General features: G+C 40.2%; 2 protein-coding genes across 3 annotated transcripts in view; one reads left to right on the forward strand and one right to left on the reverse strand.

Moving 5' to 3' along the window:
* The window catches only part of banf1 (barrier to autointegration nuclear assembly factor 1), a 4,684-nt gene extending 2,030 nt beyond the window's left edge, over positions 1-2,654 (forward strand). Inside the window, exons 3-4 of one of the 2 annotated variants that reach the window (XM_010785645.1) lie at positions 1,020-1,119; positions 2,230-2,654. In XM_010785645.1, coding sequence (XP_010783947.1) covers positions 1,020-1,119; positions 2,230-2,249 — 120 coding nt within the window. In that variant the 3' untranslated portion in view covers positions 2,250-2,654. Of the gene's footprint in view, positions 1-1,019 lie in introns of both variants that reach the window. The other variant, XM_010785644.1, reaches the window with a different exon arrangement.
* Positions 2,655-3,179: 525 nt separating this feature from the next.
* gng3 (guanine nucleotide binding protein (G protein), gamma 3) lies at positions 3,180-6,984 on the reverse strand. The gene is made up of 3 exons (XM_010785643.1): positions 6,814-6,984; positions 5,814-5,916; positions 3,180-4,514 (listed from the first exon to the last, which is right to left on the reverse strand). The coding sequence occupies exons 2-3, from the start codon at positions 5,913-5,915 to the stop codon at positions 4,386-4,388; spliced, it is 231 nt and encodes a 76-aa protein (XP_010783945.1). The 5' UTR covers position 5,916; positions 6,814-6,984; the 3' UTR covers positions 3,180-4,385.
* Between the last annotated feature and the right edge of the window lie 8,442 nt (positions 6,985-15,426).

The raw sequence follows: 15,426 nt of genomic DNA on the forward strand, positions 1-15,426 counted from the left end.
CAAAATTTGTAGTGAAATTACCGCTTCTAAATTCACTACAAAATTTCGAAGGGTAAGAATCCGGGGCGGTGAGCTAGCCTGAAGCCGGCTAGTTCATACGTCGGCTATGACTAAGCTGCTAAGCCGGGTTTTTAGGACAGGGTTCGATTCACTGGAGCTTCCACAAACAACAATCAACTTAATTATTACATTCAAATGATGTACATTATTCAAGCTTACATTAACTTTGGATAATAACACGGGAGAAATGAGCGGAAGCGCTCTCTTTTTCTCTCTCTCTCCCCCTCTCTCCCGCTCCTGACAGCCTGTCATTATCTCACGCAGCTCACTCATCCAGTAATGAGTGACCCGAAGAATAAATATATTTATAACTAGTTTAGCTTGTTCCAGAGGTAGATAAAATTGCTACGTGTGTTTGTTAGGTCTAACTCTTGTGTGTTTCGCTCCGCTCACCGGATTTCTGCTTCACACACACGTTGCATTCCGCTATTTTACTGTCTTTTTCGGACACCTTAAAATAATGCCGGACCGGTGAAGCGATTTTAGCGAGCTTGTTTTGCCGCGCGATCGGCATGTTTAGAGAGCACCGATCGATCGGTGGAGAGTGAGTATCGGCCGATCTCGATCGGTGACCAATCGATCGGAGCATCCCTAGTGTTAAAGCAGTTGCTGGATTGTCTAATAATAATAATACACTTTATTTATATGGCACGTTTTTGATTGAATCAATGTTGTGTTTGTTTATTAACGGAAAGGCCATGTGCAATTTAGTGCCTTTGCTTCCAGGAAGACAAAGACAGCACGGCACACACTGTCTTTGTCTTCTTAAAAGTCAATGATTATTTGGGGTGAGTGTGAAAGGCTGTGACTCACAGGGTTAGTCTCAGCCTTTCACCTATTCTCTTCATGCTTTCCGAGATGTGATTGAACACTGGCTTCTTAACAACGGGGCCGTTAATGTGGGAAACCCTTGCATTCCTGTCTTTATTATATTTCCGTGTCTGTCTTTCCCTCCACAGGCGTACGTGGTCCTCGGACAGTTTCTGGTGCTGAAGAAAGACGAGGAGCTTTTCCGGGACTGGCTGAAAGACACTTGCTCTGCAAATACCAAACAACAAGGTGACTGCTTTGGGTGCCTCAAAGAATGGTGTGACGCCTTCTTATAAAGTGTTCAGTCATCGTTTTCTACTTCTGAAGTCCAAACTGTACATTACCTCTTCAGTGCTATCCATTATATTCAGCTATACCACAAATATGAACTGACACTGTGCACCCTAATGAAGTTATTGAAGTCATTTTTATATTTAAATTACACTCAAAGCTGTAAGTATATTTCTTGACCCCAAACAGAATTCACAAATGCCAATTTCATGGTCTTTCACAAGTAGGATTCATCTTCCTTTAAAATGATATTCATATTGTAACATTTTATCTGGCTGTGACGTCGGTAGGCCTTTTTATGGTGAACATCTGAACATGTCCTCGTAGGGCTGTAGCACAGTGACACATGAATATACCTTTATTAATGTTGTGCTGTAATAACATTTAGTAGACTGTCAAGTCTCCAGTTAAGGGATAAGAGTGCTCATGTTCATTATATTTAATTTTTCTAGGTTAATTGGAAAACTGCATTTACATTTTGTTTACGGTCAACGTTTCGATTTTGATTCATCAATTGTTGGTCGTTTACTAGGAATTGACATATTTTAAGCTCAAATACTTTGTTCTACGTTTAAAGCCTTTAACTTTGTTGCCATCTTGCCCGGTTTATCCATTTTTAAAGCCATTGGAAAGTCCACGTAAGCGCTCTTTTTTTCCCCTCATAATTGTGCATCATATCACAGTTTTGCATGATGTCACTATAGGACAATGTTTTTAAGGATCTCTTGTAGGTTGTCAGTTTGGAAATGTCTGGTTGAAGATGTAACTGATTTTATGTGACAGACAAAAACGAAAACCTCAAAATGAATGTGAAACTGGTCTCAGCAGAGAAGCTCATTTTGTATTGGAAACACCTTTTATGTTTGTTCTTGCAAATAAAGAAGCACCGTGGCCACGTCTTGTCAAAGCTGGTTTTAAGATGGGGGGAAAGTGTATAAATAAAAACTCTGATGAAACACTGTCGTAAATGGCTACCAGGATGAGAGGTTTTGGATAAACACCGTTAGAATATTATGACAAATCCAATCCAACGAGAGAGTAAATCAACCCCTGTTTGTCCGTTAACAGTGAAGCTGCTCAAGTATTGATATGCTCTACTGGAACAACACCATTTGCAGCTTCAGTAGAATCTCGTGTGACAAAACTTATGTAATGTATTGGTTATATGTGTCTTAACTAACCTTTAAACAATAGTAGATCACATGGTGTTAGTTTGCATTGAGCTCCACACTATCTTTGACTGTTTCTAACATGATGCCTTAATGCATGCTATTCCAAACATGTTATTAACCTGTAAAACCTGCAGTAGTGCATGTCTGGGTTGTGTCATTGAATCAGCTGTTTGAAGGTGTAACTGTTGTGTAGCAGCTCTTTGTGAAACACTCGCTAATGTGTATGTAAACTCTTCAGTTTTTATATTCCACACATGTTTTTCTCTTACATGTTCATTAAAGATTCGATTTCTATCAAATAAAATCACAAGTGCGAAAACATCTTTGATACCAGGAGGTTTTATTTCAGTTCTTCATGTTCCATGGTTTCTCTTTTTGCAAAGCACCACATTTGTTATTTGCAAGATTTCGAACATATGTTTTATTGTGTTGAAGATGCCGTGGAGCTCATGAGATTAGGGGAACTCCAAATTACAGCAATTTTCTTTTTCTTGCAGACATTTAACATAAATATGTCATTGCCTGTATTATAGATGGAGAAATAACCACAGAGAAAGCGACACATTTTAATTAATAAAAGGAATTCCCAAGTCATTCACATTCGTCCTGGCTTCCCATGAATGAGAGGAGACGTTTGGCTGAAGGGCCCATCACACCTGATTGGTTAAAATGTACACTTTAAAAGTACATTTGACGACTGCATTTATTTTGTTTACCTTGCAGAAATATAAAACTGTTCCTGTGACAGACTCAAATCATATAGCTGATTTTGATTTAATGGCTTAGATTATATATTAAATGTTCATAACCCTAGGAATGTTTTTTTTCTTTCGGGTCTATGTGCTATTGAACTATAACATATTTTTTCCGACCGTGATCAGACTCAGGATTCTGGCTTAAGTTTCACAGTAGCACCTTTCCACACACACGACGGCAATAGTATAGAAATGAGCAAAATGCTAACATCTTAATAAACCTTGAATGAAATGGCTCCACTCATAAACACAGCCTGGACTTGGTAGATACAAGTAACTGCCAAAACAGAGGGATACAAAACATATTGGAAAAGAGAACTGAGTGCTGCAGGGTTGAAGTATTTTGTAGTCCTACAAATAAGCATTTAGCAAATGTTCCTTTTAGTTTTTTGATTAAGTGGAAAATTAGTCCTGGCCAACAAACGTTTATCATACCACCTGTCTTGTTAGTAAGATGCTCTTCACAAATTATCATCACTATGATTTTAGAAGCGTAAGCCAGACCTTTTTGTTTTTTTTCAACATGTAAAAGCCTCAAAATTCACAAGCAGGTTGACAAAACTGTAAAGTCTCTTACTGACACACAACTAATTTCAGGCATCTAGCTGAAAACCCATTGACTTCCAAACGGAACCTGAAGTACAACTCATTTCTTGGGTTTTAGGATTCATTCCGCTGGATTTGTTCCTCTATTGAATGAATGTGTAGCTCTAAAAGGCTAAGCTAGCTGTTGATGGAGACAGAACACTGAAAGAGCGTTAATCTGAAGAAGAGTGCTATTACCTCTACAAGTAGCAACCAGATAGGACATTTCATAAATGTACCTAACATAGGCTTTTTTTCAATCACAGATGTATGAACATTATAATGGGCCGAAGTGACAGCCTTGAACTGTCAGAGCAGCATCTGACCGAGCAAAATCCAAAGCGTGGGACTTTGCCTCCCTGCATGTTCCATATAATTATCCTTTTTTGGCAGTTACCTATAATGTAAATAAGCATGACATGTGTTATTAAACTAATAATAGCTGTTTCCTAAGTTTATTTACTTTTGATTATGATAACTCTGACTCTCGATTGAATGTTTGGGTTTTGTTATATTTGTTTTTCCCCTCTTACATTGAGACTTTAGCAGTGAAATAATTTAGTTCAAGAGTTGATTGTGTACTGTACATCGGCAGCTTTTATGCAAGGTTCCTATAGTACATTGATGTCTCATTCAGATCAGAAGTACACACTGTACATACATGTACATACTGTACAGTTGTACTTTTAATCACAGAAATCCCTGATTGGTCTCAAAGCAGAGCGCAGAAAAACTTCTTCTCCCTGTAGGGGTTCTCTGAGATGGGCACGGGGCTGATCAGGGGGTCGTCACAGGAGTGAGCGTCGCAGTACGCCATCAGGTCCGCCGCGGCCTTCGATACCTGAGAGGACGGTCAGAATCAGGGACAACTCAACATCACGTTTCAATCAAAGGTTGTTTTCTCTGGATTTTTGCAAGACATTCAAGATCTCCACTGGAGGACTTTTGCAATATTTTTTACATATTGGAAATACAAGGGAGAACGAAGTATTAAGATGTTTTACTCGAATAAAGAAATACAATTTCCATTTTTTTTTCTCCAAAAAAAGTGAATACTTTGTCACAAATAAAAGTCCTGCATTCTAAACTTTACTGTAAAAATGTGTTAGTAATGTCTGCAAAATGTACAAGTATACAAAAATGGTCTCAGTTTACAAATGTATACAATTGGATTATTATTATTATTATTATTATTAATTTAAGCCGCATTACATTTTTCTAGCCAACTGAAGCAGAGCTAATTTAACTTATTCTATTAATCCACGGATTCATTCACTTTAGCAGTTTTTTTTAAATTGTATGTATTTGGTAAATTAGTATACTATTATAAATAATACCAACAGTATGAGCAGGTTTAATATTGATTCATTTTAGGAATACTAGATGTCTGCAGTTAAAATGGTCTCACATTACAGCCATAACATAGGGGTAATAGATCATTAGGACCAAAACAGAGAATGAAACAATACAGAATCAATAACAGAAGAGTCTGAGCGGGAAGTGTGGGAATAGAAATATGGATTTACTTTGATTTGACCCAGTTTAATACTTCAAGTATCGCTATAAAGAGTTCTATATCTAAATGTTTAAAGGTTGATGTTGAATTTCTAAATGTGTTTTGGTTCTTGAAGTCTTTGAGTAAAGAGAAGTACGCCTTTTAAAGCATTAAAACTAACCCTTTTTCTGGTCAAAAGTCATGCTTTCCACTGGAAACTCCTCCATGGAAAGCATGGACTTAGAGTGTATTGATCACCTGTGATTCTCTTTCAACTGCAAAACAGATGTAAATGTCAAGATCATTTAGTGCTGTTCTTTCAACTTAGATGCTTTATAAGTCAATGGGCAAATCAAAGTGGACTTTGTTTAATATGAGGGCGGTTTTAGTTTGTGCAGCATTATTAATCATTCAATACAAATAATGTATCATTATGACTTTGTGTGGGCATGTACTTGACATGAGCAAGTAACACGTTTGATTTCAGTGTTGGGCATGAAATTATTTGAACTTGTATAAACAAATATTTGTTTCGCTTCTCAAAAAGCCAATTGGAAATGTATTTAGTCGACTGTTTGGATTTAACTCAATTTTGGATTTAGTGTATGATTTATATCTGAATGTGAGGCGTCCAGCTTGTCTTACCTTTATCCTGCAGAAACTAGCCTCTATCTTCAGTTGCTCCACCAGCTTCCTGGCCTGACCGACACTCATCATGGTACTGTTCACTGGGGTGTCTCCTTTCATCCTGTCCACCAACACAACAACATTTAAGCTCCAGGGATAACAATGGCATGGAAATACAAATACATTCTGTAAATCTTTTTTTTCTTTTTTACATTTTCCATTGAATTGGTTGCCTTATATTTCTCCAGAAAATGATCATTCCAAACATCTTAAAAATACAAATCAATACTTTGACTAAGTGTGCCATCTTTCTAAAAATAAAATAAAATGTATTCCTAATTTGTAAAGGCTTTGAGATGGAGGTGTGTATTTCCTGCTCATAAACATTAGGTTACTGATTGCAAAGTTAGCTTTTTTCTACACATCTAGGTGGCTGATCAAAATCACTGACTGACCTTAAAGTTCCTGAAAAAAAGTCATTCTTTCAGCACTATTGTGTCATACAGAACATGATGAAGGATATGCTCAACAAGTATAGCATATATTTCTTATTTACATACAGTATGTTGAAACTTTGGTTGCACAGCCATGAAACCAGTCAGTTTCCAATATGAATAAGTATGAATATCAGCCAATATTGTATTATAGAATTGACACCCCTCCTCCAATATATAATTGCAAATAGGAACAAAAGCATGGGTCTATGTATTCAATCAAATGCAAAATAATCTTTACTGGGCCAAATGGTCATATGTATACACCATGGCCCACACCACAAGCAAGAATACCCACAGATCAAATGTAGAATAGAATAATCACATAAATATATTCATGAAATGTTAAATAAATATACATATGATTTAAACAAAAAGGTGTCATATGGAAAAGGAATCAAGAAAAATGTATTGTCAACAGGGGGGAAGCAGAAGCAGCAAAGGAGCGAATCTATTTGAACAATTCTGGACCTTTCTCCATTGTCTCTTACCCTTTATCTCCACCCACCCCCTTTTCTCCTTACCCGTTTTATAGTCCTCTGTAGGTGCAATCTTCCCCCCTCTGCGCTCTATTTTTCCTCTCCTTTTCTGCCTCTCTGTTAGCTTTCGTTTGGTGGTATCAGTGTAGCCGGACCCCACCCCTCACAGACAGCAGCCTGGATGCTACCCTGCTCTGTACAGTCCAGTGCACTGTAATTCTGCCACAATGAGCACTAGATCTGGGGTGGATGGATAGCATCAACCCCTCAGCAGGAAGTGGTACCTGCCAGACGGAGGGAGGGGGGAAGCCATTGGTTATGCTTTTCTTATGAAGGCAGATTGTACCATGTCTGTGCTGTAGGAAATTGGGGAAATGTTAAGGTTTTAATCTTTGATAGGGAAGCGGATGGTTATAAGGTATTGTGGGTGCATTTGGGTTTTAGTGCTTAAAGATTATAAACAGATTTGGATGTGAACTCCAGAGGCATGAATCATGACGTGACCCTTTGCCTTTTGTGATGCCCACCCACTCCTCTGTTGCTATGGGGACTGCAGCAGTCTGATTTATTAGTGGTTTACACAGTTTGACAGTTTAAAATGGAAAATATCTGTTATTATTTAAATGGGAATCTTATTAATGTGCTAAAGATAAAAAGAAGGTCTGCATTGCACACATTAAATTGATTAAAATAAACAGGAAATGTACCAGAGTGGATGTATTGTCACCTCTTATGATGCTCTAAGATCAAAGATTCTGTGGAGGAAAGATTAGCCCAATGCCACAAAAGAGCTCTTTCCCAAATCGTTACACTATTTTAATGAATAACCACCCTTTTTATTAGTTTAATGTTAAATAAAGATTGTTTTTCAAACGTACATCGAAGTAAATGTAGTACAAAGTGGAAGATAGGCATCTGGCAACACGCAAAAATTACCCGACGCCATTTATGCTAGGCTAATGTCTCCACTGCTTTAATGGCCCTACGACTGTGTCCCAAAGTGGTCTCCAGCGGCGGTGACCTCTCTTTTGCTAGTAATATCTTTGGTAACTAGGAGGCAGTTTCTCGTTCTTGTTTATTTGTCCATCGTGCTTGCCGTCGTATAGCCCTCTCAAACAGTGCTGTTTGAAATGAAATGTTTGAATGTGAAGCTGTGGTTTTGTACTTGGTGGTAAGTAGAACATTCCTTACACACTTATTTTCTATCTTTCTTGTATCCACCATCTTGGAATGAAATAACGAAAATAGTTGTTTTGTGAGTCCCATACACAAATGTAAACAAGGAAATATATTTCTTTCTTTTTTTCTTTCTTTCTTTCTTAAGCTGATTTCCACACAGTTTACCAGTTCGTATTGGTACTTACCAGTTATATTGTTTATTAGAGTGTAACTCCTGAGAATTTCACAAAAATATAACAATAGCCTACATGTAATTTATATATGCATGTGAGATGTGCAAATGAACAGATTGTCTTTTAAAAAGTTGTAAGAAATTCATGACAATATAAAATGTTGATGATTTGGTATAAACATCAGAAAGCAAAGAGAACACTGCTTTCCATACTCGTAGTTTGAGTTAAACAAATGGCTTGTTATTGTGTTGAAATGATTGTCTTTTTTTCCGTAATTGCCCTACCAGGTACTGCAGAGAAACTTCATGATGGCAGAGTGGAGAGCAGTATACATATTTGGATGTTGAAGGAAGCCACAGGCAGCTGCAGTTTAAGGGCTCCATCTGCTGGATGATGCTGGCAGGTTTGACCCATCACTGATCTGTGAAGTCTGCACAGTGAACACAACCCAGCTCCTGATGAACCACCCTGGAGAAATCTGAACCCTGAAGCTTATTTTGAGGTAAAAAGTGCCATTTAAAGTTCCAAATTCTAATGATAACAAACAGTAGCCACTAGGCAATAATGACAGTACAACTTACAGAAAAAGGGTAGAATGTATTCAATGATACAACTCATGTTACTCAAGTGAACCGCAATTGACATTTTGGAAAACTACCAAGTGGCAAAGGCAGTCTGACAGCTTTTATCCCATTAACTATGTCCAGATCAAATGACTTCCATTTAGCACTAAAGGATGCTTTGACTTTTTACAGACCTGTTACTGGTTGGGGCAGAAAATCTAAGATTTCGGAGCAAGTTACAACCAAGTTGCACCTACAATATTTTGATCACCGTTCATAACTTCATGTCTCTAGCTGTAAGAGAGAAACAGGTAGTTTTACTACCGAAGATTTTACTCTGATCAAAGGCAACACATCTACAGCCAATCCCGGTTTCAATTCAGAAGGGGCTTGTCAATTTAAACTATTTTTAATCATCCTTGAGAACCTTTTTTGGTCCTGGCAAAAACTGGAAAAAACAGTGACAGCAGGTACAAATCAGTACATGACTGCAAGGGCTGTATCGACTGAATCGCTCCCCAGATGGTCCATGAAACGCTCCTGTTTCATCTCTGCAGGTTTCCTCTGGTGTAATTAGTGTGGGTGCAGGACACCGTTGCCATCTAGCAAATACATCATTTTGTAAAAGGCTGCCATATGACCAAAATGTCACAGTTAAAAGTGTAAATGGTAAAGCCAAGGAGTTGTGAAGATTTATTTCTTATAAGGCTACTCCACAATGCTTAATGCATACATCCAGCAATGCTTATAGAAAATAACATAGTTTTAATTCAATGATTACCTCCCTTTCATCTATTGTGCCACATGTATTCCAGTTAATTAACCGACTATACATTTCTTTGTTTTTGATTAATAATCCTTAATTACATTTAAGCTAATTACTGTCGTGGCACACTGGAGCATTCAAGTCTGGAGACCTCAAAGCTGAGAATCAGCACTTCATTTCTCACTCACTTGATTCAAAAATGGAGCTTAAATCTGTTTAAATGTATACACGAGGGCAAATTTGACAGAGTGGAAGTTAGAATGAGGATTCAAGCTCCCTTGTTATCTACTACCGGTGTGAGGCTGTCAGATTATCATTACCCTGCAGAAAATAGTGCAGTTCTGTGCCTCAAGGGTGATGTAGAAATGATTGAACCAATTCTGCTATTCATTTATTTGGCCCATTGATTCCATGTTTGGACCCAATGGTAAAAACACAAGGTGGACATGTTTCATGATCAATGGTAACCGTGGTTTTGATATAGAAAAACACAGCGCATAATCAATCAATCAATCAATCAATCAATCAATCAATCAATCAATGTTTATTTATATAGCCCAATATCACAAGTGTTGCATTTGGAGACAAATGCAACACTTGTGATATTGGGCTATATAAATAAACATTGATTGATTGATTGATTGATTGATTGATTGATTGATTGATTATGCGCTGTGTTTTTCTANATCTTTGAGGGACAGATGGGGAGGAATGGTGAGGTATACAACACAAACCATAACAAATGACCTTCGGTTAGATGTTGACCAATTAATGTACCTAATTTTCTTAAATTAAAAGAATATAGTAGCGGTGTTACCTCCAAAGCATCAGGACCTCTGGGTTGCTCTTCCCTGTTGAGAGCTTCGGGTCAGATTGGAGTTGAGCTTCACAGAATCCGGACAGCGTGCTCTGCCATCCAGCGCTGGAACTGTGAGGCACCAGCAATAATATACTTCACTTAAAGTTCACGGCTATGCGGTATGCTATTCTTTATGGCATACTATTATGGGTCTCAGATATATCTAACAAATAGTATAAAAACATGTCTATGAAGGTGTTTTGCTCAAAAATACCTAAACAGATCATGCATGTTTTAGGACATCCTGTATTCCAGCCCTGTTAGAAAAGGCTTGATTACTGGGTTCCTAGCTTTAAAAGAAAAGAAAAGATAGAGGATGGGGGAGCTAATGCTCTGCCAGAATTTACGAGGATACAGTAAATTACTTGCCGGATGAAACGGCGCATATCCATGGATTTATCAAGGATTCTCTCTGAAACAGGATGGGAGCTCAAAGGGCTTTCTCCTCCTGGTCGCGGTTATTACCCACAAAGGTGAGTTCCTTTTTATTTCCGCTTCTTCACAACATTCCTCTCCAGTACAGGTTAGCTCGGAGGTGTTAGCGGATGCTGAATGTAAAACACCGGACGCAAGTATACTACAATTCCAAAACAGCTCGGGGCATTGTTTCTCGATAGCACACGGTTTCTGATTCGGGCCGTTGGGTCTAAGCTCGCCCACATTTTCACATATTACGGTGCAGATATTCGGACGCCAAATCTGGATCGGCTCCGTCTGTTCCCCCGTTTTAGAGATTTGGGTACGGAGGAAAAGAGACGAGGGTTTTGTTCTCAGTGGTGGCTTGTACGTTTACTTGAGTTTTCCGCTTCATGAACATAGTCATTGTTTTTTTAGGCGGGTCTCCTACCTCTTGTAGTCTTCGATGTGTCCAGGTGATATGGTTCTGAGCAGACCAGGTTGAGGAAGGCCTGCACCCCGACTGCACAGCGTCTCTGTGAGGCCTGTGAAATTACAAATGCCTCAGTTTAGTATATCTACATTTTTCTTAATCCTTCATCATATTTGACCATCACATTGATCTTAGCGTACAGCTGTATCCTTAATGGTGGAGGCTGGCAGGATGTTTCTTTTCAACGAGTTTTCTCCTTCCCCTGTGCCGTCTCCCTTCCCCCGCAGCTTGATGATTCTCTTCTCATGAGATAGCAGACGCTGGGTTTTGAATTTCTGAAAAGACAATAGAAGGACATGATTTGTACAACCTCTACTCCATATAAATACGTCGTAGTTAAATACCCCACGTGAGGAGAATTTAAAAAAAGCAGCGTTTCATTCACGCCAACATTAGCCTGTCCTTTAAGCTTAGCGGTTGGTGACGTGAAGTATGTGCACCGTGCTGTAGTTCCCGTTATTAGCCCATACATTAGCCACCTTTTAGGCTTAGCGGTGGTGACGTGAAGTCATGTGACCTTGCTGTAGTTCCTTTATAGCCCACCATTAGCCACTTTAGCTTAGCGGTGGAGACGTGAAGTCATGTGACCTTTGCTTGTAGTTTCTTTATAGCCCACCATTGCCACCTTTAGCTAGCAGTGGAGGACGTGAAGTCATGTGACCGTGCTGTAGTTTCCATTTATTAGCACCAATCATTAGCCACCTTTGTTTAGCGGTGGTGACGTGAACGTCATGTGACCGTGCTGTACGTTTCCTTTATAGCCCAACATTATCCCACCTTAGCTTAGCAGTGGGAGGGGACGTGAACATCGTGACCGTGCTGTAGTTCCTTTTTATAGCCCAACATTAGCCACCTTTAGTTTAGCGGTGTTGACGTGAAGTCATGTGGACGTGCTGTAGTTCCTTTATAGCTTAACGTTTATGCACCTTTAGTCTTAGCGGTGGTGACGTTAAGTCAATGTGACCTTGCATGTAGTTCCTTTTGTAGCCAAATTCACTGCTCTGTTACTCAAAAAGTGGGTGCTAAAATGTGGAGATTAGTCCTGCTGAACTAAACGTAGTAAGTGTCATAAACGTTGTGTTTGACACCAGAGTTGTTTTCTGCCAAGTAATCCATTGTCTTTTTAAAATGAGCCAATGTTGACGTCATTCAGCCAGCAGCACCAGTTACACCTGTTGGATCCAGAGCTGTGTAACCGGATTTGATTTTCATGGTTACACTGTAAAACATGTAAAACCAAAAAACTGCGTAAACATGTAAAATCTCCCGTAATAGGCGCTTTACACCGGTAGTACTTATTTCCCCCCGAACATTAGGCCCAATTAGGGGGGAGATTTGGTTTCACACACAAGAGGACCTGGGCCTAGCCCCCTTTAGTTTGCGTGTCGTAGTTTGCGGTGAACCTTTCACCCGCTGCAGATAGTCCCTTGCTAGAGATGTGGCACTTTTCCTGGGGATGAAAAATGGTCGAGTGGTGTGTCGGCACACAAAAAATTCTGATTGTCTCGGCAAATTGCAAACCCACGCCCGGTGAAAACTCCGAAATGTTTTGTTGACCCAAGCAGAAAGAAGAGAAGTGACGGTGAGCGGCTTCCTTTGCCTTAATCTCCCTCAAAGAACTTATTCCGGTGAGGACGCGATTCTACTAGGACAGTTCGTGAGGACTAAAGAGTTTTCCGGGGGACTAAATACCGGGGACACGTACCGGGCTAAGTGCTTGGTGTGAAAGCGGCTAAAGACTCCCCCACCCCCCCCCCTCACCTCGTACTCCATGCGGACACTGGGGGCGTCCACCAAGCGGTCGCTCCAGTCTCTCTGCAGGATCCTCTCCTGCTGCCCCGACAGGTAGCTCAGCTCCTTCCTGCAGCTTTGCACGTACTCATACAGCGAGGCCAGGTGAGCGCGCCGCTGCTGAGACAACTCCTGCACAACCAGAGGGGGAAAAAGTGTTTATCATACAGTGTGGTGTCCGTTAAAGCTTATAGGCATACTGCATGGATTACAAGAGACTCAAAACTAGAAGCAAGTGGATGTAAGTTAGTTGTATATCAACACATCCAAAGGTTCCTCTGATATTCAAAGACTCTTATATTATTATATTAGAAAGTGCAGTAATCAATATTGAGATTTCGATTACATTTCGATTCCTTATGGAACCCTATCAGATGATAAAAAACTTAATATATATGATTATGAAACCGGCCTCTAGCATTGTGAGTATTTCTGCGACATCTGCTGAACCCCAACACACAGCATGCATTACATACACACATCCCTCTGAACTTAACTCAACTCAAACACACTTCAAAGCCTCACAGGGGAAAAAAACTCACACAAAGTTGGTCATATTTGTCCTTGAGGGCGGCGTACTGCTCCTGAGAAGAAAGAAGAAGAACACACAGGTGAATGATTCATCCTGAAGTCATATGTATGTGTTATTATTAACCGGGGGGGAGATACTGTGTGCAGTTGTGCGTGCATGTGTCTGTCTGTCCAAAAGCATATTTTAGTGACTGTTTTACACTTACTAACGGCTGACTCAACGCTCCTCTCTACAGGTCGCAAGTGATCAACAACTGCGTATTTAGCTCAAGGCCTTTCTGGTAAATAGCCTAGGATAAAAACCAGTCTCAACTACTCTGATGCTGGCTTTTTGCCATGGCTCAAAAACCATTACAAATATTTTAGAAAATATTAACCAGTGGCACTACATCTGCACAGAACATTTGACTGGTCATGAGGGTTAGTGTAGTGTCTCTAAAGTAGTGTGGAAAGTATTATTAATGTCCAAAATCCAGGTTTGTCTTGAATGTAAGGAAGCCTGGAGGGACAATAGAGCGGTGCAGAAATTAGTCTTAAACCCGGAATTGAGTCTGCATTTTATCTGACGTGAAGTCATGTGACCGTGCTGTAGTTCCTTTATAGCCTAACATTAGCCACCTTTAGCTTAGCGATGGTGACGTGAAGTCATGTGACCGTGCTGTAGTTCCTTTATAGCCCAACATTAGCCACCTTTAGCTTAGCGGTGGTGACGTGAAGTCATGTGACCGTGCTGTAGTTCCTTTATAGCCGAACATTAGCCACCTTTAGCTTAGCGGTGGTGACGTGAAGTCATGTGACCGTGCTGTAGTTCCATTATAGCCCAACATTAGCCTCCTTTAGCTTAGCGGTGGTGACGTGAAGTTATGTGACCGTGCTGTAGTTCCTTTATAGCCCAACATTAGCCTCCTTTAGCTTAGCGATGGTGACGTTGAGAGTCCATGTGACCGTGCTGAGTCGCTATAGCCCAACATTAGCTCCTTCGCTTAGCGGGTGGTGACTGAGTCATGGACCGGTGCTGTAGTTCTTATAGCCCAACATTAGCCACCTTGTAGCTTGACGGTGGTGACTGAGAGTCTGTGACCTGCTGTAGTTCCTTTATAGCCCAACATTAGCCACCTTTCTTAGCGGTGGGTGACGTGGAAGTCATGTGACCCATGCGGTATTCCTTTGTCAACCCAACATTAGCTTTTTACTCACAAACCGTTAAGTGGTTTGTTAATATGGTGGAGATTATCCTGCTGAACTAAACGGTCTAAGTATCATAAACGTTTCTTTAGCCCATATGTATTGATTGTGATGTAACACTTGTTTGCTGAGGTCTGCCCCTTCTCTGGTTGTGTGCCTGTTACCTTGAGCTGGTGCTGCTGGGCTGGCAAGCGGGTCTTTGTACGCCTCGATCTTCCTGTGCAGGGATGTATGTTCGTGCCATCGCTTCTCCACGTCGGCAGCTTTGCCTACGTTCTGACCTTTACTGTCTCTGTAAATCACAGGAAACAGGACCGTTTTCAAACCTGTGACCTTTACCAGTCCATGCAGATGTTCAGTTAAACCAAACCCAAGATTAACTGACCATTTTGTCGTCGAGCAGAGACCCCCAGTCGATCTTCTGTTTGGGATTCCAGAGTATTGACCTGAGGAGTACAGTCCCTGTAGATGGAAACAGTCCTTCACCCAACGTCGTGGAGTTTTTTCACGCTGGCAGAAGAAGGAAGGAACCAGAGACAAGAGATTTCAGTCAATGAAGCGTAGGAAAGGGTAGAGAAAGGAAATGTGGAAAGGCAATATTTGAGCTATAAGTGCTCGATGCAGCACACGACATGTACGATTTTAGTGCGTCTGTTGGCATGCATGCAGCAGTGGAATTTAATTATATCCACACCAAGAAGTACTGTGTGAGTTCAACTGTG

Source organism: Notothenia coriiceps, unplaced genomic scaffold, assembly GCF_000735185.1.
Source record: "Notothenia coriiceps isolate Sejong01 unplaced genomic scaffold, NC01 NC01_scaffold00028133, whole genome shotgun sequence".
In the NCBI taxonomy this organism is placed as follows: Eukaryota; Metazoa; Chordata; class Actinopteri; order Perciformes; family Nototheniidae; genus Notothenia; species Notothenia coriiceps.